This window comes from Canis lupus, chromosome 1, assembly GCF_048164855.1.
Source record: "Canis lupus baileyi chromosome 1, mCanLup2.hap1, whole genome shotgun sequence".
Classification (NCBI taxonomy): Eukaryota; Metazoa; Chordata; class Mammalia; order Carnivora; family Canidae; genus Canis; species Canis lupus.
In genome coordinates this window covers 25,243,887-25,269,640 of record NC_132838.1, presented here as the reverse complement: position 1 = coordinate 25,269,640, position 25,754 = coordinate 25,243,887, and the positions used below count along the sequence as shown (strand labels likewise).

General features: G+C 40.1%; 2 protein-coding genes across 4 annotated transcripts in view; one reads left to right on the top strand and one right to left on the bottom strand.

The window, feature by feature from the left end:
* FAM210A (family with sequence similarity 210 member A) overlaps window positions 1–12,959 on the bottom strand; it is a 29,886-nt gene extending 16,927 nt beyond the window's left edge. The window contains exon 1 of the mRNA XM_072823214.1: window positions 12,752–12,959. The gene's annotated coding sequence lies outside the window, so the exon portion shown is untranslated. The remainder of the gene's footprint in view (window positions 1–12,751) is intronic.
* Window positions 12,960–13,060: 101 nt separating this feature from the next.
* The window catches only part of RNMT (RNA guanine-7 methyltransferase), a 33,950-nt gene continuing 21,256 nt past the window's right edge, over window positions 13,061–25,754 (top strand). Inside the window, exons 1-8 of one of the 3 annotated variants that reach the window (XM_072823204.1) lie at window positions 13,061–13,164; window positions 14,640–14,678; window positions 15,398–15,859; window positions 17,172–17,307; window positions 20,863–20,988; window positions 23,064–23,179; window positions 24,752–24,933; window positions 25,419–25,583. In XM_072823204.1, the coding sequence (XP_072679305.1) occupies window positions 15,440–15,859; window positions 17,172–17,307; window positions 20,863–20,988; window positions 23,064–23,179; window positions 24,752–24,933; window positions 25,419–25,583 (1,145 nt within the window). In that variant the 5' untranslated portion in view covers window positions 13,061–13,164; window positions 14,640–14,678; window positions 15,398–15,439. Of the gene's footprint in view, window positions 13,165–13,594; window positions 13,735–14,277; window positions 14,379–14,639; window positions 14,679–15,397; window positions 15,860–17,171; window positions 17,308–20,862; window positions 20,989–23,063; window positions 23,180–24,751; window positions 24,934–25,418; window positions 25,584–25,754 lie in introns of those variants that run through there. The other 2 variants (XM_072823198.1, XM_072823209.1) reach the window with 2 other exon arrangements.

Here is a 25,754-nt window from a genome sequence, read left to right as displayed (position 1 = left end):
ATAAAAAGGGGCAGCCCGGGTGGCTCAGCAGTTTAGCGCCGCCTTCGGCCCAGAGCTTGATCCTGGGGACCCAATATCGAGTCCTGCGTCAGGCTCCCTGCATGGAGCCTGTTTCTCCCTCTGTCTATGTCTCTGCCTCTCTCTCTCTCTCTCTCTCTCTCGGTCACTCATGAATAAATAAATAAAATATTTTTTTTAAAAAGTGCAACTGAGGGGCACTTGGGTGGTATAGTCAGTTAGATATCTGACTCTTGGGTTTCACCTTGGGTGGTGATCTCAATGACCTTTAGACTACCTTTAGACTTTCTTTCCCCTCTCCCTTTCCCTCGCAAACCCCCCCCCCCCCGGGCTCATGCTCTCACTCTCCTTCAAACAAAATATTCCACACAAAAAAGTGTAATTGATACACTGAAAGAGGAGATAAAATAGAATCATATAAAATTCTCAGGTAAAATCACAGAAGGCAGAAAAAGGGAAAAACAAAGAACAAATAGCAATGAATAAAAAACATTTACCAACATGGTAGATTATTAAGCCAATTAAAAGACAAATTGTCAGAGATGTCTTTTTTTTAAAACTAACTGCATTTTGTCTAAAAATCACTTACTTTATAAAGACTCAGATTAAGTTACAAATCAAAGGATGGAGAAAAAACACATTAATATTGATTTTTTTTAGAAAGATGGAATAGTTATATTAATTTCAGACAAAGCAGACTTTAGAAATTCCTTGTTTATCAAAATGAGAGGTATTTCATAATAAATAATATAGTGGTAATATTAGGAAAACATAACAATCCTAAATATGTGTAAATCTGATAAAAGAAGATTAAAGTGCAGGGCAAAAATTGACAGAACTGAAAGGAGAAATAGACATTACCACTATTATAACTGGAAACTTCCAACACCCCCTGTTAGTACTTGATAGGCCAAGCAGTCAGAAAATCATTAAGGATATAGTTGAACTAAACACTATTAATCAACTTGATCTAATTGACATTTATAAAATACTCCAACAAGAGCAGAATATACATTCTACTCAAGCTTATTACATGGAGAGTTCAACAAAACAGACCGCATTCTGTGGCATAAAATAACCTTAACATATTTAAAAGAATAAAAATCATGCAAAATATGTTCTCAGACCATAATGGAATTAAACTAGAAATCACTAACAGAAAGATAGCTGGAAAACCCCTGGAAATTAAATAATTCATACATAGGTCAAAGAAACCTTAAAATAAATTTTAAAATATTTTGAATTAAAAATGGAAATGCAACTTATTGAAATTTGTGGGATGCAGTAAAGCAATTATTGTGGAGAAATTAATAGCACTTAAGGCATATATCAGAAAGGAAAAATGATCTAAACTCAATAAGCTAAGCTTTCATTCTAGGAAACTAGAAAGAGAAGAGCAATATAAACCTAAAGCAAGCAGACATCGTCATCACCACACCATCATCATAGCAATAATCAATGAAATTGAAAAGGAAAACAATAGAAAATGTAACAAAACCAAAATCTGGCTCTGAAAAATACCGATTAAATTTGTAAATCTCTAGCTAGGTTTACCCAGAGAGAAAACACAAATTAGTAATATAAGAAATGAAACAGGAGTACTGACCCACAGCCATTTAAAAAGCGATAAGGAATACTGTAAACAACTTTGTGCCCACCAGTATGGTAACTTAGCTGTAATGGAACAAGTCCTTGAAAAATATTAACTACCAAAACTCATACAGGAAGAAAAATATGACCTAAATAGCCCTATCTATATCTTTCAAAGAAATTGAATCAATAAGAATTAAGCTAAAAAAAAAAAAAAAAAAAAAAAAGAAAGAAAGACCGACCAGGCCCAGGTGTTTTATTAGTGAATTCTGTTAAACATCTATGGCAGAAATAATGTCAGTTCTCCACAATCTCTTCCAGAAAATTGAAGAAGAAAGGCTTCTAACCCATTTTGTGAGGCTAGCATTAGCCTATGACCAAAACTGGATGAAGCTCTCTGCTTAAGAAAACTATAAACCAATCTCTCTCATGAACATATATGTAAGTCTTCAACAAAATATTAGCAAATCCAATCCATCAATGTTTAATACACCAAACCAAGTGGGATTAGTCTAGAAACTAAAGAATGATTGAATAATTAAAACTCAATATAATGCATCATATCATCAAGCTAAAGAAAAATCCTATGATCATGTGATTGTATGGATTGATACAGCAAAACCACTTGACAAAAATCCAATACCCATTCATGATTTTTTTTTAAACTCTGAGCAAACTAATAGTACAGGGGAAGTTCCTCAATCTGATAAAGAACATCTACGCCAAACTCACAGCTAATGTGGTACTTCATGGAAAAGAGACTGGGCACTTTCCTCCTACTACTAGGAGCAAAGCATGGATGTCCTCTCTGACCACTCTTACTCAACACTATACTGCAATTCCTAGCTATCGCGAGAAGACAAAAAAAAAAAATTGATACATTACTCACTCAATTTTAAAACTTTATAATAACCATAACCAAGACAGTGTAGCACTGGAGAACGCAAAGTCACACAGATCAAATAGAACAGGGTCCAGAAAGAGATGTACAAAAATATAATCAACTGATCCTAGACAAAGGCACAAGAGCAATTCAACGAAGAAAGAAGTTTTCCAACAATACTGCAACCAGATGTCCACACAGAAAAAAAAAAATGAACATAAACATAGATCTTAAACCTTTCCAAAAATTTAAGTTAAAAATGCATCATAGGGGATTCCTGGGTGGCTCAGCGGTTTAGCGCCTGCCTTTGGCCCAGGGTGTGATCCTGGAGTCCCGGGATCGAGTCCCACGTCGGGCTCCCGGCATGGAGCCTGCTTCTCCCTCCTCCTGTGTCTCTGCCTCTCTCTCTCTCTCTCTCTCTCTCTCTAGGTCTATCATAAATAAATAAATCTTTAAAAAAAAAATAAAAAAAAATAAAAATGCATCATAGATTTAAATGTAAAATGCAAACTATAAAACTATAAAACTTCTAGAAGAAAACATAGAATAAAGGACTTGTTAGATACACCACCAAAAGCAGGATCCATCAAAAAAAAAAAAAAAAGGTAAGTTGGACTTTATTAAAATTAAAAACTGCTCTAATGAAAGCCACATACGGGGAGAAAATATTCGCCAAACATATATCAGATAAGAGACTTGTATCTAAAATATTAAAAAAATTCTTTAAACTCAATATCTTATAAGAAAATTCAATTACAAAATGGCTAAAGATATGAACAGACATCTCATTAAAGAAGATATACACATAGCAAATAAACATCTGAAAAGATGCTGTATCACCCCACACCTGTTAGAATACCTATTATTTAAAAAAAAAAAAAAAAAGGAAAAAGAAACAAATGTTGGTGAGAATGAGGAGAAAAGTACTATGCATTGGTGTAGCCACAATGGAAAACAGTATGGAAGTTCCTCAAAAAACAGAACTATCATGTGATCCAACAAGTCCATTTCTGGGTATTTATCCAAAGGAAAAAAAAACAAAACAAAAAACAAAACCACTAACTCAAAAAGATATATCCTCCTGCATGTTCATTGCAGCATTATTTACAATAGCCAAGATATTAGAACCAACCTAAGTGTCCATGAATGGATGAAAAAAAACAGTATATAAATACAATGGAATATTATTCAGCCATAAAAAGAATAAAAGTCTGCCATTTGCAACAGCATGGATGGACCTTTACAGCATTACACTAAATGAAACGTCAGAGAAAGATAAATCTATGTCATCTCACTTATATGTGGAATCTTAAAGAAAAAAAAAAAAAAAGAAATCTGAACTCAGAGAACAGACTGGTAGTTGCCAGAGGTTGGGGAGAAAAACTTACGTGGTGATGGATATTAAACAGACTTACCGTGGTGTTCATTTTGCAATATGTGCAAATATTGAATTGTTAGGTTGTACACTTGAAAATAATATGATGTTGTATGTTGATTACACCTCAATTAAAAAGAGGATGTTCAACATCATTTGTCACTAGGGAGTTGCAAATTAAAACAATAATGAGATACCATTATGCACCTATTAGAATAACTAGTACCCAAAACACTAACACACACCAAATGTTGGTGGGGATCTGGAAAAGGAACTCTCATTCATTGTTAGTGGGAATGAAAAACGGTATTACAGGCAATGTGGAAGACAGTTTGGCAGTTTCCAAGGAAAGCTAAACACAAGCTTCAGCAATAGCAGTCCTATAAGTACTTACCCAAATAAGCTGAAAAGTCCACACAAAAACCTGCGCACAAATGTTTATAGCAGCTTCATCCATAATTGCCCCAAACTGGAAACAACCAAGAAGTCTTTGAATAGGTGAATGGATAAGCAAACTGAGGTATTACCATACAAAGGAATATTATTTAGTGATCAAAATAAATGAGCTATGAAACCATGAAGAGACCTGGAGGGAATCATATTGCTAAGTGAAAGAAGTCAGTCTGAAAAGGATATCTACTGCATAATTCTAACTATATGACATTTTGGAAGTGAAAAATCTATAGAGACAGTAAAACTAGCAGTGGTTTCCAGAGGCTGCAGGGTAGGGGGAGGGAAGAGATGATCAAGTGGAGCATGGGGCCTAAATTTTTAGGGCAGCAAAACATTCTATATGATCCTGTAATTGCAGATAAATGTCATTATACATTTCCCAAAACCCAGAGAACTAACTACAGGATACAAAGAGTGAATCTTAATGTAAGCTATGGACTCTAGTTAATAATGTATCAATATCAGGACTTCAATCCTAACAAATGTACCCCACTGCTACAAGATGTTAACAGCAGAGTTAAAAAAATAATAATAATAATAGTGTAAACTCTGTGGGAGTAGGGGTGGAAAATATGGGAATTCTCGGTACTATCTCTGTTCTATGTTTCTATAAACCTAAACTTCTCTAAAAAATAAAATTCATTAACTTTTTTAAAAAGTACACTGTGGTCTTGCCAAATACAACTAATATTTAACATAGCTTTAAACTGAATCACAGATATGAGGAGGAGATCAATTGTAAAACTCATTAGGCTGAAACATAAAAGGAATAAACGAAGAAAAGAATTACCCTTAGTTATGCAAACTCTCTCAATTACCACCAAATGGGAGAAATCCAATTTTTTTTCAACAGATTAATATTCTAATTTATTCATTTCAATCTGTCTTAATCACACCTTGACGGATGCTTAAAAAAGTAGATGTATGCAAGTTTCTTTGTAGTATTTTCTGGGCTGTTATTTTCCTACGCCTTAATGAATTTGATGCCTTCAACTTAATTTCTATTATATAATCCACCTCCTTCAATCTATTCCGCTTTTGAGCTTTCTAATACAAGAACTGGGCAACATATACAAGCTGTGATAATGAAGGAGCCATTGCTAAATTCTTAGTCTTCAAGAAAGGTCAAATTATGCCCCTTAGTGAATTCTCAAAAAATTTCATTAATAATTCACTGATTTTTGGAACAGTCTGAAATGTCAAATGTATCATTTGTATAAAAATCAATGATTTTTACAAATTTACTATAAATAAATAAATTAAATATATTCATTTACACAATTTTTTTTTTTTTTTTTTTTTTGTCTTTCAGAGGACCTAAATTTCATAAGGCAAGCCACAGTGATTTGTAATGGTAGCACTGGTCCAGAATCTCATGATTCTATTTCCATTCCCTTCTTTTTTGGGTCTGGCTGATGTTATTCTATTGCACTGGGAGAAATGCAGGCTTTGCAGTCAGAAAGATTTGAGTTCCAGCCCTTTCTGGCATCATTTTACTTAGCTTTTTTCCTTATCCCTAAGTGGGTTTTTTTTTTTTTTTTTAAGATTTTATTTACTCATTCACAAGAGACAGAAAGAGAGAGAGAGAGAGAGGCAGAGACACAGAAGGAGAAGCAGGCTCCATGCAGGGAGCCCGACACCGGACTCGATCCCGGGTCTCTAGGATCAGGCCCTGGCTGAAGGCGGCGCTAAACTGGTGTGCCACCCGGGCTGCCCTAAGTGGGGTTTTAACTAAAGCTTTATCCTATGGTATTTATGACGATGAAATGAGAGAAAATGATAAGTTTCTAGCATTAAGTATGCTATAACAATAATTAGTCCTAGTTTTCCTTATCTTCTCATCTATAGACCTGGCCAAACAAAGTCATATTCTTCCTTCATCTAAACTTTTATCATTCTTCCATTTGGCTGATCCATGCAAAATCCCAGCTTCCTTAGCAATGCATTCCTCCTGGAAACCATCTGGTATTTCTCCACAACTGAAGTTCTGAAACACACGATCCCACTTTCTGCAGCCTCTTCTACTTACAGCCTTCCCTCCCTTATTCTCTGGACTCTAGCTCCAGGGCCTTACACCACCCTACCTCCCATTTTTCTTTCAAATCTAATAGCTTTTCCTAGTTTCACTCAGAAGTCTTTAACCAGCCTCAATTCTAGGGTGCATGCCTTGAACTACTACTTTGTCCATCTGTAAATACCAGCCCACAAAATCTAATCTTGAGCTAGAGCAACTATTTTTCCCACAAGCATCTTACAACTGAGCAGTAACAAAAATCACGCAACTGAGTAAACTAGTACCCACCACACACTCAGGGTACCTCACCTTTCAGAAAGGCTCTGAATGTTATATGACAACTCACACTGGTTCCTGATCCAATCTGCTTCCTCTCCCTTTCCTTTCACTGACCGTTGCACAACTTTCTCAATCTCTTCAAACCTCTTATACTTTATTTTCAGCCCACAGTAAAATATAAGACACACTGAAGCATATTTCTCGTGTTTAGAACTCTCCAATCTCTTAGAGCCAGAGCCTAAGCCCTTACAATCATCTACGGTGCCTCACGTAATTTCCTCCCTTTTCTTCTCTGAATACATCACATCCCTTACTCTTTCTTCTCCTCACTCTGCTCCAGCCACACTGCCCCCGCCCCCTCGCAGCTCTTCCCACATGTTAAAGGGGGTACTGTAAGAATTCTGCACTGGCTGTTCCCTCTGCTTGGAACAGTCTTTCTCAGGATTCTGGCTAATTCTTTCACTCCCTGAGTCTGTTTTCAAACAGCATCCATTCCATGAGGCATGCCCTGACTATCCAATTTAAAATTAAAACGCCACCCCAATCCTCCCTTTCCTTACCAACATTCCAATCTTCCCTATCTTATTGTTTCTTTTTTCATAGCACTTATCTTCTAACATCCAATTTAATTCACTTATGTTTACTACTTAATGGCCCCACAAGACAGACGAAGATATACCCCCCCCCTTCCCTTTAAAAATGAGCCTAAGTCATTAGGAGTAAATTTTCTCACCTTCAGCCTTCCCCCTTCCAAAGTTACCTGCGTCCACACCCAACTCAGAATCCCTTAACTCCTTCCTCAGAAAAGAAACTGAATCCTCCCTCTGTGTTCTAGATCTAACCTCCTCCTGTCTTTTCCAAGACTCTGCTCAATCATATTTTCCTTGTATTTTTCTCCTTCCTGTACTTCAACCACCCTCTCCTCTGGCTTCTTTCCTTCAGCATGTAAGATATGTCATTAAGAAAACAGGTCTCTCTGTGTTATCTACTCAATTTCCTACTATCCTCACTGTACTTAAGGATCCTTAGTTCAGTGGCAGCAGTTTCTGCTGTAATTTCTGACCCACAGAGAAGAGCAATCACAAAGTTCTTCATGGATGATGGGGCTCCCCTCATAAATTTTTTTCTCACTGTCAGGGTGAAAGGTATCTCATCCAGACCCTCCCAGAATGGGTAAATTGGTCTTACATGGTAAAGCCACTCTACCATTCCAATCTCCCTAGGCCTCTGGATTCCTTCCTCTAGTATACAAGGCAAGTCTGGTATTTTAACTTCATGTAGCATGGGTCCCCTTTTGGTCCATGTTTTAGCCAACTAAACTGTCAGAAGCCCTTCTTAACTCTCTCAAGCTGTAACAGTGAATCCAGAATCTTAGCTTAGTGGTCCCTATATCAATAAATTTGGCCTGGTCCAACTTTATGTTCCTTCTATCATTATCCCACACTTTAATATCCAATCCCAGAAAAATTCCCCAGAATCCTATGTGTATAATATTAATGTGGTTTTTAGAGTGCAACACACCTCCTCATGGGATACACTTTGTAGCTTCTTTTTGAGGGCTTCCTAGGACTTGAGTCTAGCAGCAGGGAAGTGTAGTAGGGTAGTTCCTAAGGAGAACCAGCTATCTTGCAAGGCAAATACCTCATGAAGGCCATTACAGGTACCTCACACAAAGCAGGGTTCAATTCTCAAAAAGGAGTGGAAAGGCTGCTTTTACTGGCAAAGACAATGGATTGAAATTTAGGGGTTCAGTACCCCCATTCCAAATTTGAAGATTGCATTCCTTCTCAATCAATGCCCTCATTTTAATACCAGGTACTCTGTTAGATGGGGAATTCATTTTACATTGTAATTGAGCCATTTTGCAGGATGAGACTCTAGGCTTGGTTTCCAGCAGTCTCAGCTCTGCATCTACAGGAGATGAGTTTCTTTAGGGCAGACATAAAAACTTTCAGCTTATTTACACAGAGCTTGAGCTGCGAATCTGAAGACCTGAGCTCATCTTTTTCTTTCCTCTTTCGCCAGCACAGTTAGCAGCCAGCAGTCAACAGCCAGTCTCATACTTGTTAATTTGACCAAAAATGTTTTAAGTCATCAAATATGTGATCATCCCATCCAGAACCTTAAGATGGTAATGTTCTGCGCTCTGTATGTCTCTATTGCCACATCACATCATGGGCTACCAGTGCCCTTGTTACCACTGGAAATAGTCCTTAGTGCCTTTACATCTAACCTGATTAGGGAACCAATTCCAAGAACACCACAGCCAATTCAAAAAACTCATCTTTAAGAATCTGTTCCTCTAGAACCACTCTCAGTGCCAAATTCTGAATCAGACAAGTTTCTCCAGGGATACAAAACCAACAGGAAATAATACATAAATATATCTCTATCTATCTGTCTTTAGGTTTATTTATATTTGGTGAATGGATATTTATTTCTAAGTATTAGAAATCTATTATTAGATTATTCACCTAAGTAAATACAGATTTATTTTAAGGAATTGGCTCACAAAATTATGGGGGCCAGCAACTCTGAAATGTGTAGGGCATATTTGCAGATTAGAAACTGGCAGAAATCAATGCTGTAGTCTTGAGGAAGAAGTTTTTCTTCTTGAGACCCCTCAGTTTAAAATTCAGGCCTTCGATTGATCGGACGAGGCCCACTCACATTATTGAGGGTACAATCCTTTACTTAAAGTCAGTTGATTACAGATGTTGACCACATGTTAAAATACCACCACAACACCTAGATTAGTGTTTGATTAAATGGATAGTTCAGCATACTCAAGTTGACATATAAAACTAACCAATCACACAAAATGAAATTAGATTTCTCAACCAAATCTTACTTTCAACTATACCAAAAACATTCAGAACAAGAATATCTTATGTGCTCCAAAAAGGCAATAAAATTTAAGCAGGACCACTCTGCTGAATGGACTGGCACAACAGTCCCTCCGCAAGCTTGGAGAAACAAACCCTCCATAAGCCACCTCTCTCCCACCTCCAAGGACACTGTGCTTAGGAAGCTGCAAGACTCTACCTACATTTAAAAAATTTTTATGCTTCAAAAATGTGATCTCCAACTGCATAACAGAAATTACACTTTAAGATTATACTTCTGTGTGCTGTCCCTTTGGAAACTAAGGACTTAAAAGGAGGCACGGTATCTACTGAATCTGTTGCTTACCTTTACTTTAACTAGAGAACTTGCAAGTTACTACTCCATTTTCTGTTACTGACAAAAATACAATCCAAACCAGGAGAATCCAAAGCAGGCAGGGTGAGTAATGAGCCAAATAACCAAAGTAGTACAAAAAGAAATCTTATACATGGATTGAAATAAACCCTATATGTCCCTTAAAAAAAAAATTTTTTTTTAAAGCTTTTCTTGGCAACTCATTCAATCAATAAGCACCCAGCTATGCCAGGCACTATTCAAAGCACTCAGGTTAAATCACTGAACAAAATGATGATCTTTGCCTTGTTGCAGCTCATATTCTAGTGAGATAACATTGAGTTATTTTTTCTCTAAATATAATAACCCATGCAATTATATATATAACCCAGCTGCATGACTTCGGCCAGATTACTCAAGCCTCATTTGAAAAAAAAAAAAAAAAAGAAAAAAAACCTACCCCCCCCCCCCACTGGATTACTAAGACCTAAATCAGTTCAAATATGTATAGAACTTAGTCTGGCACATAGAAGCTACCAAAATATTAACTATTATTTTAATGCAACTTTCAGAAAACCAGATATTACTCAGGCAATAATGGGGGAAAATAACACCAACAGTAGTTTTAAAGCATTTTTATCTGGCCATTCACTCCTTCCTTACCACTGCATTCAAGAGTTCTCCTATTCTCCACTCAATTTGCTGATGATTTTCAGTGAAGATTGATAAAAATCATAAAACACGATCTCTATATATCCCATGCAAGACATATATTCATGGTGGAGTTTGTGCAAACTCATAGTTAAGAGGCTTTTAATCTGATGAAAAAATGTCTTTAGAAGTCAAAGTTAGATTCATTTTCCCTAAAATTACAACAGCACTTATCTCTAGGAACTTGAGCATCAGAACCAGCAACATGGGCTGTCCTCGCCTCGTTCTAAGGGGTGGGTATGTACATAGCACACCAGTCCTAGGGCCTATACTTTCATAGTTGTCCATCCTCAAGAACGGACACTCTCAACACCGCTCACGCACATAATAAAGAATCCAAGTGCAGGCATCTGAAACCGAGAGCTCGTCCTCATTTGTTAAAAATAGGCCTCGTCCTGGTCCAGGAATGGCTGGCTCACCGCGGGCCAACCACGCAGCAACGCTGATGCCCACCGTGCAGACGGGGCTCCACTGTAAAGTACCCGCCGCAAACCTGGCCGCCTCCAACGCCAAGTCCCATTACCTAACTACCTCCGGGCAAGTAGGCCAGGAGATCACGTCTTCAAGACTGCTTCTCGGGGGATCGATCTGGGAAAGGATTCAAGGTGAACCGCAAATCTAATCACACTGCTTTTATGCCCTCAAGGTGCAGACGCGCTCAGGCCAAACAGCGTTAAAACACACATGCATCAAGAGCCCCAGTTCACAGGGAGTTTTGACCCGACGTCTCAGGAGGGAAGACCTGAGCCAGGGAGCTTCCGACTTTCAGGACAGGGGTGCCTTGGGCTGTAGCGGAGCCCTGGGAGACCTAGGAGACCTGGGAGATCTGGAAGACCTGGGAGATCTGGGAAAACTGGGAAACCTGAGAGATCTAGGAGATCTGGGAGACCTGGGAGAACTGAGAGATCTAGATCTGGAAGACCTGGGACATCTACATCTGGGAGACCTGAAAAATCTAGATCTGGGAGATCTAGGAGATCTGGGAGACCTGAGAGATCTAGGAGATCTGGGAGATCTAGGAGACCTGGGAGATCCCAGGAGATCTGAGAGATCTAGGAGATCTGGGAGACCTGAGAGATCTAGGAGATCTGGGAGATCTAGGAGACCTGGGAGATCCCGGGAGATCTGAGAGATCTAGGAGATCTGGGAGACCTGAGAGACCTAGGAGTTCTGGGCGACCTGGGAGATCTGGGAGACCTGGGAGACCTCGGTGACCTGGGAGATCTAGGAGACCTGGGAGATCCAAGAGATCTGGGAGACCTGGGAAATCTAGGAGATCCCGGCAGATCTGAGAGATCTAGGAGACCAGGAGATCTGGGAGACCTGAGAGATCTGGAGATCTGGGAGACCTGAGAGACCTAGGAGATCTGGGCGACCTGGGAGATCTAGGAGACCTGGGAGACCTCCGTGACCTGGGAGATCTAGGAGACCTGGGAGATCCAAGAGATCTGGGAGACCTGGGAGACCCCAGGAGACCTGAGATCTAGGAGATCTGGGAGATCTGGGAGACCCGGGAGATCTAGGAGACCTGGGAGACCCCGGGAGATCTGAGAGATCTAGGAGATCTGGGAGACCTGAGAGACCTGGGAGATCTGGGCGACCTGGGAGATCTAGGAGACCTGGGAGATCTAGGAGATCTGGGAGATCTGGGAGACCCGGGAGATCTAGGAGACCTGGGAGACCCCGGGAGATCTAGGAGATCAGGGAGATCCCGGGAGATCTGAGAGATCTAGGAGACCTAGGAGATCTGGGAGACCTGAGAGACCTGGGAGATCAGGGCGAACTGGGAGATCCAAGAGACTGGGAGATCCAAGAGATTTGGGAGACCCCGAGAGATCTAGGAGACCTGGGAGACCCCGGAGATCCGGGAGACCCGGGAGGCCTGCGGACGTGCGGAGTCAGGCGGTCCGTCCCGTCCCCGCGGGCCGTGCCCGGCATCCCCCGGCATCCCCCGGCATCCCCGGAGGCCGCAGGGACGAGCCAGGGCCCGCCGCCTTCGAGGACGACTCCACGGCGCGGCTCCCCGGCCCCTCGGCAGCCGTGCTCCGACGGAGAGCAGAGCGGAGGGAGGCCCGGACCGGAGCCGGCTCCAGTCCCCCAGGCCCCGCTCGGTCAGACGAGGGCGGGGGCTGCGGGGCGCGCGTGGCGGACCCCGGCCGGGGAGGGGGGGCGGGGGCGGCGGGGGCGCGCCCCGCGGGCAGGTGCCTGACCCCTCCCGCAGCTGGCGGCGCTCCGGGGCCCAGGCTACCTCTCAGGAGGCTGACGCCCCGCCGGGTCCCGTCCTGCCGCACGGGCCGAAAGGCAGGTCTCCGAAGCCGCGGCGGAGTCACCGGGACAGTGACCCGGTCGAGCGCGGGTCAGGGCGCCGGAAGCCACGGGGCCACCCCTCGCCGGCCCTCCCCGGCCTCCGCGGCCGCCCGCCCTCCCGCCGCGCCCACCAACGGCGTGCGTGCGGCGGCCCATGCGGCACTGCGCGCCCTCGCCAGGCCCCGCGCGCGGCACCACGGGACTCGTAGTTCCGGCGCGAGGCTCGCGCGGCGCTCGCTCCACCGGCCGGCGACCGCGGCGTCCCGGCGCCGACCCCGCCCCGGAAGTGGCGTCACAGCACGCGCGCGGCGCGGCCGGCCGCTTCCGCAAACAGAGCCGTGGCCGCCTGCGTGGGTGAGTGAGTGTGGCGCCCGGCGCTACGGCCGCTCTTTGTTTCCAGCCGCCCCGCGGCCGCCGCGGCCCCGGGGCCCCTCACTCTCGCGACGGGCCTCGCACGCGGACGGGGCGGGCCGGGGCGGGCGGGGGGCGGCGGGGCCCGGGGGCGGCGGGCGGCGGGCGGCGGGGGGGAGGGGCGGCGCAGGTGCAGCCCCGCGAGGCCGGGCCCGTGACCTCGGGGTGCTCCGGGCGGCCGTCCGCTCGGCCCAACGGGGTCGCCCTGGGCCGCGGGGCGTCGCGGAGCCCGGGCCGCTCGGGTCGCTGCGGCCGCGGCTCCCGGAGACGGCGCCTCCGCCTCGCGCGCTCCTCCGACCCCGCTCTCCCCGGCTGGTGGCGTCGCCCTCGCCGCCTGCGCCCGGGCCCGCAGCTGCGATCCCCGGGGCCCCCCGCTGCCCGCCGCTTCCCGCCCGGAGCCCCGTAACGTTCCGGTCATGAATTTGCTGAATCTCCCCAGGCTTCGGGCTCCGGCTCCCCCTTCTACGTTTGGTTCCGATAACACAGCCTCACGCCTTAAAACTGCTGTCTAGGGTGAAGCTTTTTTTTTTTTTTTTTTTTAAGATTTTATTCATTCATGAGAGAGGCAGAGACACAGGTAGATGGAGACCGAGAGGCAGAGGGACACGCAGAGACACAGAGACACAGGTAGACACAGAGAGGGACAGAGACAGAGAGGCAGAGACACAGGCAGAGGGAGACACAGAGAGACAGAGACAGGCAAACGGAGACACAGAGACAGAGACACAGAGGGACACGCAGAGACAGGTAGACACAGGCAGAGGGAGACACAGAGACACAGACGGAGACAGAGAGGCAGAGATACAGGCAGAGGGAGACACAGACAGGCAGAGACAGGCAGACGGAGACTCAGAGACACAGAGGGAGACACAGAGACACAGGTCAACGGAGACAGAGAGGCAGAGACACAGGCAGAGGGAGACACAGACACAGAGAGAGGCAAAGACACAGAAAGAGGGAGAGACCCAGGCAGAGGGACACACAGGCTCCCTGCAGGGAGCTCAATGCCGGCCTCCATCCTGGGACCTGGGGTCATGCTGTGGGCCGCAGGCACCGAGCCCTCGAGACCCCATGGCTGTGAGCCTCATGGACACGAATCACCCAGTGCCCTGAGGTCCTCTGTAGTAGGAAGGACAGTGGGATCATGGAACAACCTAGTAAGTCCCTGCCCCATAGCTCTTACTCCTCCGTCCCTTCCATTTTACACACAGGCCCATGAGCATTTGAAGGAGACTCAATAGTAAGTTGCAGACCAGGTTTCCAGACCTCTTGTCCAAAGCTATCTCTACTCTCTTCACTTTCTAATTCAGGCACCCACTATGAAGTAAGCATTTCAGAAGTCAACCGTCAGTTCCCAGACTTATCCTGTTCCTGGTACCTTTAGTGTTTATGATTTCTTTCTTTTTTTTTTATTTCAGTGTCACTAGGCCAGAAGAAACACCCCGCAGTTCCACTTAGTAAGTAGTTCAGTCTAAAGAATTTAGTATTTATGTTTTAACGACCTTGTCTAAAAACTAATACACAAATTGAAAGGAAAAAATAGTATTTGTGTCTAATTCTTAGTTAGCCCTAAGTGCTTCCTGGTGGAACGTGTACCCCTGTTGGGTACTGTCCAGTTTCTCAAGCTGTGAGATCAGATTTGACGTTGCCAACTTCGTTTGCAGTTTCACATTGATTTCATGTGGAATCCCCCAAAATACCAGCTTCGCACAAGTGCTACTGTCATTGAAAGGAATGCAGTGCTCTCTACTCCGTGGAAACTGCTCTATGTGAAGCTGTGTTGCTTAGACTTTTAGAATACCCTGCTGTACCTGTACAAGTTTGTCACAGTGTCCAGCTCACAGTTTGAGAACTCAGGCTATAAAGTAAGAATCCAAACAGAAATGGAACAAATGCTTGTGTAAGACCTACTTCATCTGTCCGTTTCAATGCCAGTAATGACTTAGGGGTAAGATCATACGTATGTTTAGGGATTATAATTAGTATTTCCATATTAAAATATTCAGAGGTTCATATGTGACATATATCAGTTAATGATTTCAGTATTCTCTCTGTAATGAGATTTATTTAAACTCCTAGCTGATTACTGGATTAAATGGCTAGCTTCTAGTTAAAATTGTTTTAAACTTTCGGCATTAGTGTTTGTATGAGTAAAATCAAATTTTTGCCATTCCAGTCTTAGTTCATGAAGTTTTGCCACCTACTTAAGTAATCAAAAATGGAAAATTCTGCAAAAGCAGAAGAGTGTGAAAAGCTCTCTCTCGAAGAGGCAAAAGCATCAAAAGATTTGGAAACACAGTCTTCATTCAGTATTAATGAAAACACAACCACTCCTGGGACTGGACTTTCTGAAAAGGCTCCTGTCTGGGAACAAGCAGACGCACCGAAAAAGAGAAAAATGGAATTTGAAGATGATCTTATAAAGGAAAGTTCTAGTTGTGGGGAAGATACTCCAACCAAGAAAAGAAAACTTGATGCTGAAATTGTCCCAGAGGAAAAAGGTTCTGGTGATGATGAGGGCATTTCAAGGAAAAGAAGAATGGAAACTGATGATTTTCCAAAAGATGAATCTTCTACTGGAGATGGCACACAGAAGAAGAGAAAAATAGAACTTGAGGATGTTCCTGAAAAGCAAAAAGTATGTTGAATGTATTTTTTTTTATTCATAATGGAATGTGTCTAATTGAATTGTGAAATAATACTGATTTTTACATAATCTTAAACCTTAATGTTCTATTTGTAAGGAATAATTTCTTAAGATATAGTGGGCTTTTAACTCTTGTAATTTAGTTGCTTTTATTTAGGTGAAACGTCTACTAATTGAGGTAATTTTTATATTATTTAAGAACGCTTTTACTCAACTAGAAACTTGAAAGCCAGTTATTTGCTTTTTCTCAGCATTTTAAGAAAGTCGAGTTATAAGTTCCTGTTGATATATTTTTTTTCCTTTTTTATTAAATGTTTCATCACTCTCTGTGTCAGAAGTAGTAGAGACTAAGACTTAAAAGAATAAATTCCAACATTATATTCAGCTTTAATGTGATTCCTTAAACTATATTGTTTGAGCTTCTCTTGGGGTAGTTACATAGAATTTTAAGCCTGATATTTAGGCTGGATATTATAGAACAGGGGACAGCAAGTCATTTTCATCTGGGAATGCCATAACAAGAGGGACTCAGAGGCAGAACCTGAATTTGAATGGAAGGAGTACTTCAGTGAATGGCGCAGAGTGAAGCGTTAGGGTATAGGCTTTTGTCATTGGTAGGGTCTCAATCCATGTAACAGAGGAGCTGGTATTACACACACAGTTTCCCAACTTTACTAGCAGCAGAACCCGTTTTTCCCAGTGAAAATCTTAAACCTGATATGTAAGATGGGTAAAAGATGAAGCACTTTTGTTGAACAGGGAAGTGTGGGGATTTGAAGCCCTTTACCTACCATGGCATTTAGAATGCTTGGTGTATTAGGTAGGGAGTACACACAGAAGCTGTTGAATTAGATTAAAAGAAAAAAACCCAAAAATCACGGACACTGAGCATGGCTTAATGAGTTCTAATTCTTTTGTGTATCTCATTCAGTTCTTAATAATTTTATATGATAATATAAATATAACTTTTATTTTATTCTCTTGTAGGAACCTGACATTTATTGAATTGAGTAAATTAGAACTCTGGAAGAGTACTGATTTTATTAAGACATTGACACCAAAATTATACAGATGAAAGATAAAGATGAAAATTTTAAACCAAGAGGTGTTTTTAAAAATAGGGAAGAGAGGAGAACAAATCTTACGTCTGATTATAATTAATAGGATTTCTCTCATCAATGCCATTTCTTACTGAAGATTACCAATTTCATTAGTATTTTGTTCTTACATAGATCATATGCTCTCTTAGGCTTATAGTAGCCATGTTCTGATGCTTAATTTTCTTCCATTCTCTTATTTTCAGAACTTAGAAGAAGGACACAGTTCAGCAGTGGCTGCCCACTATAATGAACTACAGGAAGTTGGTTTGGAGAAGCGTAGCCAAAGTCGTATTTTTTACCTAAGAAACTTTAATAATTGGATGAAAAGTGTCCTCATTGGTATGATTGATTTTTGTTTTATGATTTGGAGTTCAGCTTATGTTTCATTTTTTTTCTTCCCAAATGGTAATTCATATGCTAAACTATTAGATTATTAATTCCTTCATTTAATTATCAAACTTTGACTTTATAAAACTGCAACAAAAATTAAAACTAGGCCTTCAAGATAAATTCTTTTTGTATTTAAATTTGGACTATATAAGATATTTGTGAGTGTTTAATTGATATTAAGTTCATAAGTTAATTAGGCTTTCCAAAGGCAGTGTGCTTCTTTTATACTTAAAGTTACTTAGTGCTATTAAATAATTATTCTATTTTACTCTAATAGTTTTGGAGCAGTGGCAAAATGTTGGATTAAGTATTCAGTTTCAATTAAGTAAAGAAAATGGATGGTGTCATGGTTTTTTACCTCTAGGCCTTTAATTTAGAGTCCAAGAGTCATGCGTGGTGATTTTTCACTGAACTTATTTTTCTTGTAATGCCTAGGGAGAAATGAAATTTATTGTGAGGCTTGATGAAGACATTCAGCTTTCTGGAGACAACATTTTATTTATAGAAACTCATCTTTAAAATTAAAATGGAAGTCAGTGGTGGAAATATTCAGAATATATTTTTTGCTTTCTGGTATATTAAGTAGTCATATTTCTTATGTGAGTTTAGAGAATTTTTTTTAAAGATGTTATTTATTTATTCATGAGAGACACACAGAGAGAGGCAGAGACACAGGCAGAGGGAGAAGCAGGCTTCCTGCAGGGAGCCCTGTACGGGACTCAAGGTCACGCTGTGGGCCAAAGGCAGACACACAGCCATTGAACCACCCAGGTACCCCGAGTTTAGAGAATTTTTAAAAGCCATTGTGTTTTGAAGTTTTTTCTTAGTAAGATTTTGAGTGGTTTGTTTTTTTAAACACTAGCCTCAGGAAAAGTGAGAATGCTTTCGGGATTACACTAGAAAGAATGAGGTGCTAATTGTGGTTGTTTTCTACTAGTTTTGATGATAATTTATTAATTTTTATTTTACTTATTTACTTTAAGGATTTTAAAAAATAATTTCTATGACCAACATGGGGTTCAAACTTACAACCCTGAAATGAAGAGTCGCATGCTCTACCAACTGAGCCAGCCAGTTTCCCCAGTAATTTACTTTTTTTAAAAAGACTTATTTATTTAGAGTGAGAGAAAGAGAACAAGCCCAAATGGGAGGGTTAGAGGGAGAGAGAATCTCAGGTAGACTCCCCACTGAGTTTGGAGCCTGATGCAGGGCTCAATCCCATGACCCTGAGACCATGAGCTAAGTGGAAATCAGGAGTTGGATCCTTAACCTGAGTCACCCAAGTGCCCAAATAATTGACTAATTTTTAAAGATACATTATTCATTCTGAATAGTATTAGGGCTGAGACCTAGGCTCATTATTTCAAACACATATTAATATTTTCTGTCTCACTTTTGTTTCTTATATTCATGTTTTATTACAGAAATAGGATTTATTTGTCTGTGCTAGTTTTAAGCTAGGGTAATTGAATGTTGCTTGTCACCCCCCTTCCCCCCTTTTATTTAGTATTGTGGCATTTTTAATCTATACTTCCAAGGTAATCTTTGGACCCTAGTCCTAATTTCTCTTCCTTTCTTCATCATCCTCAGTAATATAGATAATTTCTTGGATATTTTTTCAGGGTCATTTATTCATGTATTTATTCATTGAATAAATATTTTAAGTTCAATTATATTTTTTCACATCATTAATCATTCTATTTTTATAATCAGGGAAATAGGTCATTTTTAAAAAGTCTGAAGTCAGACTTAGCAAAAGTTTTTTCTCTCCACATATTTGTGCTCATCCTTCCTCCTTCAGCTGTTCCAGCAACTCTCTTAGTGGGTGCTTTGCTATCTGCACCGTCTTCCTGGTTCTGGTGCAATCAATGTGGTCTGTGCCAAGCTCCCTCTCTGGCCTTTTTTTCCCTCTGTCTCAATGCCTATTCTTTGGCGTTCTCTTTCTTATTGGTACTTCAGGAAGTACCAATAGCTTAGTAACTATTTGAGAACTGTTCTTGACATGTTAAAGATATCTTTGAATAATATTCATAATTTTTTCTCTTACTAGTCTTACTATGGAAATAAAGAGGTTTTATAATAATTTTTTACTCATTTCATAGTGTTAATGCTAATTTTTTTAAAGATTTATTTATTTTAGAGAGAGAGCGTGTGGGCACACTCATGCGGGTGGGCGGAGGGGCAGAGGAGGAGAGGAAGAGGGAGAGAGAATTCTCAAGCAGGCTTCCCAATGAGTGTGGAGCCTGACGCAGGGCTCAATTCCAGGACCATAAGATCAGCCGCTTAACTGACTGAACCACCCAGGCACACCATGAATATTCTAGCAGTCAAAATAGTATACATGGGAACTAGGGAGTGTTAAATTTAGGAACACCTGGGTGGCTCAGCAGTTGAGCGTCTGCCTTCGGCTCAAGGCGTGATCCCAGGATGCGGGATAGAGTCCCACAACAGGCTCCTGCGGGGAGCCTGCTTCTCCCTCTGCCTGTGTGTCTCGTGAAAAAATAAAACTTAAAAAAAAAAAAAGAAGAAGAAGAAGAAGGAAGTGTTAAACTCAGAGTAATAAAGATAGGAAGAGTAGATTTATGATTCAGTATTATATCAAGTTTTAGAATTGCTAAATACTTCAATTGTCTAAGAATGTTAATATGCCTGTAACTGATATTTGAACCATTTAAATGCTGATGTATGTGGTCCTACTGATACTGTGATTTGGTATATTGGGATGAAAGATTTCTTTTTTTACTCTAGAGTGTTTAAGAATTCTGGTGACAGTAAAATTAAGAGTTATGTATAGTTTTGGAACTAGTTCTTATATTGGTTTTTGTGGTAAGCCTGATGTCTTTTATAAAAATCAAGCACTTTTATGATCCTATAATTATTTTGATTTAGTTAGGTATATTATAAGCTAAACATTTAGTTTTTAGGAAGAGGAAACTACAAAAATCATAAGTAGTTTTTTTCTTATCATGAACAAGTATTAAATCTTGTACTAATTAGAATTTAAAATGTCTTAAAAAAAAGAGTCTGCTATCCAGGGTTAAGTCAGATTCTAAAAGTAACCCTCAAAAACCTGTCTGACCTTTCTAAAATACTGGACACAGAGCACCTGGGGGGCTCAGTGGTTGAGCGTCTGCCTTTGGCTCAGGGAGTGACCCCAGGGTCCTGGGATCGAGTCCCGCATCGGGCTCCCTTCAGGGAGCCTGCTTCTCCCTCTGCCGGTGTCTCTGCCTCTCTCTGTGTATCTCATGAATAAATAAAATAAAATCTTTTAAGTTAAAAAAAAAAATACCAGACACATACTTTTTCATCTGTAATGCTAGAGGATCAGGTCAACTATTAGTCATATTTTGAAATGTTCACCAAAAGATGAATTAATTACATAAGTGAACATGTACTAGTTTATAATAAGCGTCAGGCAGATGTCAGTAGGTTATTAGGTGTAACAGTCTATGCTGTAGTAAAAATGGAGAAATGCTAATTTATTATGACATTCCTCTCTTTTAGGGGAATTTTTAGAAAAGGTACGACAGAAAAAAAAACGCGATATCACTGTTTTGGACCTGGGATGTGGTAAAGGTGGAGATTTGCTCAAATGGAAAAAGGGAAGAATTAACAAGCTAGTTTGTACAGGTAAGATACATAATGATATGGGCAAGAATAATTTGTGATCAATCAGGCAATTAGAAAATAAGCAGAATCTCAACATCACATGGCACTAAAATACCTTATAAGATGTTAATCTGGGTCTGTGTGTGAGATGGGTGTTTTCCTAAAGGAGTTATGAGACTTTACTAATGGTGTTGCATAATATAGGTAATGAGCTTGGGATAATTTGTCCTCCTTAAAAGGAAGGAAGTAATCAAAGGTGGAGTCATGTCTGAAGCACAAACTTGAAACAGCTTCCACTGGCCGAAGATAGGACAGTTAAATCAACAAAAAGAATAGTGATTTCAGTGGATTGAGACACATCAAATAAGGAAAAAAACTCATTGTTCACTCTTGGAGGTTGCTAGGAAACTTACTCATCATTCTGAAATTCACAAATCAAGGGTTCGGGTATCTTCCTTACCCTCTATATTTCAGAGGTGACCAAATGGTTGGTTGAAAAGGGAAATTCTGCTCTATTTAAAAAATAGTAAGTGCAGGGGGAATTATGAAAATCACTATTTTCTGCTCTTGATGAAATAATCGATATAAGCAGTAGTCATAAAAAGTTGCTAAAGCTATTAGGTGAGAAAAGTTGATAGGAATTTAATAACTGAATGAATCAAGCACCGGAACCTGCTGGTCTTAACATTGAAGAGAGAAGCAGATATTCTTCCAATGAGATGAAGTGCATAGGACCAACTGTGAAGTTACCTAACAAGTTTTTTGGTTTTATGGGTTCTGTCACTTTTATTTTTAAGATTTAAGGGACACAGAAAGCTATTGTGTATGTGGCTATATCTATTGATTATAGAAATTAAAATCAAGAATTGAAAAAATACTTTTATTCACTAAAAAATAAAGTTTAATGAGAAGAGAGGTACTTTAAAAATGTTTTTCCAAGTCCCTTTAGAATATTAGGAGACAACAGGGTTTTCATGCTTGTTTCTGCATTCTCTGTGTTGAGATGTGTGTGTTTGTTTGTTTTTAAGATTTTCTTTATGAGACATACACAGAGAGAGAGAGAGAGGCAGAGACACAGGCAGAGGAGGAGCAGGCTCCATGCAGGGAGCCCGATGTGGGACTTGATCCTGGGTCTCCAGGATCACACCCTGGGCTGAAGGCAGGTGCCAGACCGCTGAGCCACACAGGGATCCCCAAGAGATGTGTTATTTGATGAGTAGTTGTAAAATTAAGGGATATTTTAACAGCCTTTTCAGATAATTGAGCATATTCGTTTTTCATACTGTATCAAAACTCAACAGGTAGTTCCAGTATGGCATCTGAATCTGCATAAGTGAAATTTTTGTATTCTGTTGTTTTTAAATCCACTGGTCTGTCTTCTGTGATGAATGAATCTTTCACCCTGAAAGATTTTGTAATATTTAGAAAATAATATTTACTAATGTTATGCATATCTTCTAAATGTCGACATCAAGAAATCACATTTTTTTAATGTTACTGCCAATCAGAAAAGTTTTAAGTATATTGGGAAGATGCCCAGCGCCCCCCCCCATGGGGGAGGAGGGAGCGGGTAGATGCAAGTGTTTCAAATTGTGATTTTCACTTGAAATCTCAAGTTTTCTCATTGGTAACAAATACTATATTTTGTTCATTTTCAAGAAAATGTCTGCCATCATAAAGTCTCTCCGTCAGTGGTTCTTTCAAGTGAAAACACTTTTCTGTGAAAAAAAGTGGCCACTACAGCTCGTAACACGGTCCTACCAGTTCTGATCAGATTTTACTTTGTTAGGTAGCACAGATGTTGTTACTTTACATTTCATCACACAGAACATTGAAAAAGAGCCTAGACTTAATAAAATCAAATTTTACTGATATAATAAGAACATTTGTAAATGAAATTGTTTTCTTTCTACCCATGCTACTTCATATGGTGAAGAAGATATCAATTATTACCTGCATCATTTGGTGCATTACTACCTTGTATTCGTGATAAGGTCCCAGCATTTTACTTTGCTTTTGTTTGTGCCATCTTTACATTTACATTTTATCTCTGTGGGTCTTCATTGCCAGTTAACTAACACTTGTTCCCCTTCCAGATATCGCTGATGTTTCTGTCAAACAGTGTCAGCAGCGGTATGAGGACATGAAAAATCGTTGTCGTGATAATGAATATATTTTCAATGCAGAATTTGTAACTGCTGATTGTTCAAAGGTACAGAATTCTTTTTGTCAACTTACGTTTTATATTTTTAGTTTGAGTGAATGACATGTTTTAAAAAGCAGTTATTTCTTCTAAAATGTGCTTTGGGGGAAGCTCGGGTGGCTCAGCGGTTTAGCGCTACCTTCAGCCCAGGGTGTGATCCTGGAGACCCAGGATCAAGTCCTGCGTCGGGCTCCCTGCGTGGAGCCTGCTTCTCTCTCTGCCTCTCTCTCCCTCTGTGTCTCTCATGAATAAATAAATAAAATCTTTAAAAAAATAAATGTGCTTTGAAACATTAAAAATCTTAGGACATCCATTTTCAGTTTTAGCTAGAAATTCTATTAATGATACATTTCTTTAAATGACCCACTGAGTACTTATAGGAGTTTTTTGCTTTTAATAATTTGAACTTTTTTTTTCTTTTTTTTTTTTAAGATTTTATTTTTTTTATTTTTTATTTTTTTATATTTTTTTTTAATTTTTTTTTTATTTATTTATGATAGTCATACAGAGAGAGAGAGAGAGAGAGAGGCAGAGACACAGGCAGAGGGAGAAGCAGGCTCCATGCACCGGGAGCCTGACGTGGGATTCGATCCCAGGTCTCCAGGATCGCGCCCTGGGCCAAAGGCAGGCGCTAAACCGCTGCGCCACCCAGGGATCCCAAGATTTTATTTATTTGAGAGAGCGAGAGTGCAGAGCAGGAGAGTAAGAGTAGGAGGGAGGGCAAGGGGGAGGGAAAAGCAATATGGGGCTCAATCCCAGGACCCTGAGCTCACAACCTGGACTGAAGGCAGACGCTTCACCAGCTGAGCCACCCAGGTGCTCCAGTAATTTGAACTTTAGAAATCATTTGTTGCCTTTCTGTTCAGACAACATTTATTTTCCAGTACCTTAAAATAGAACTGGGCTTACATTTTGTTTTGCCTTTGTAATTTATTAGGGTAGTTTCCCAACATACCAAAATTTGAAGTTTTGCACTTTCCGTTTGTTTCTAAATTTCGTAACAACTATGAAGTTTAAGAACTACAGAGGCACTAAGTAGTAAAAGTTTCATCTTAACCTTCAGTGCTTTGTCTGACTCATTATGCTCATTAAACTGTTATGGGTATCTTTAATCGTACACATTTTGTTTGCAGTTGTGAAAGTGAGAAGGAAAATGATAGTATTCTGCTAGAATGTTGGAAACTTATAAAAACGCTATTAAAAAGTGTCCCAAAGGCAAGGTCTGTGTTTTTTTTAAATCAAAGTTACTGTTAACACCATTTTACCTTAGCTTTAAAGTAAAGCCAAATTAAAGCATCAACCTTTTTAAATGTTATATTTGGTTGATAGATTTTTAAACATGATTTCATTCTTAGTTTTTAAATTACTATGAAAATGATAATCAAATTTTATTGAACCAGAAGGAAAAGATCATTTTGTTGTGGGCCTTATTATGCATAATGAGGTAGTGGATACGTGGTTGGGAGGGCCTGCCTACTTTTATTTTAAGGACTCTAATTCTAGAAATTAACTTAGTAAAAAGTTTTTATATTGCAATTAACTTCAAAATCTTGACCCATTTTAATTTTTAATTTATTTCAGGAACTTTTGTTTAACAAATTTCGTGACCCCGAAACGTGCTTTGACATCTGTAGTTGTCAGTTTGTCTGTCATTATTCATTTGAATCCTATGAGCAGGCTGACATGATGCTCAGAAATGCCTGTGAGAGACTGAGCCCTGGAGGCTATTTTATTGGTACCACTCCTAATAGCTTTGAACTGATGTAAGTGCTTTTAATATATAGTGGTTTATAAGATACTCAGAAGTAAGCTTATTTTAAAGTAGCAAATGTTTATCAGAAATAAAGTTTATAGAATATGCCATGTTGATCTTATAAGGGCCAAACACTGATAATATACTTGTATACTCAGCATTTAAGATCAAAAGATAGACTTACAGATGAATCTTTAAAACACCTTTTTGTGTAAATTGGAGACCAATGCTTTATCCAGCCGGAGGTTACAGTGCTAGACAAACTCTAGATCAGATACACAAAAAGAATTAACTAGGAGTTACATGGTATGATTGTTGATGATCTGCTAGTGTATTGCTTATTAAAAGTAGCTCAAGTTCAGTTAAAAAGCTGATCAAGTATCTTTTTAAAATTGCGTCCTTTAGTTTTTTCACATGCATAATCAGGTGAGCATAAGTCTGAGCTAATAACAATTTTAATCTTTTTATTTTGGTTTGGGGGATAATCTTTAATAGAAGACGCCTTGAAGCTTCAGAAACAGAATCATTTGGGAATGAGATATATACTGTGAAGTTTCAGAAGAAAGGAGATTATCCTTTATTCGGCTGCAAATACGACTTCAACTTGGAAGGTGTTGTGGATGTCCCTGAATTCTTGGTCTATTTTCCATTGCTAAATGAGTAAGAATGTCATTAATCTGTTACTCTTTGCCTTAAGAGAGAAAGAAAGAAAGAAAAAAAAATTAGTATTTCTGTTCATTCCTTATTTTAAATGGAACCCAAATAATTAAAAAAAAGACTAATGTCAAATTTAGTTTATGCCGTAGGTCTCTTATACCCTTGGTTATTTAG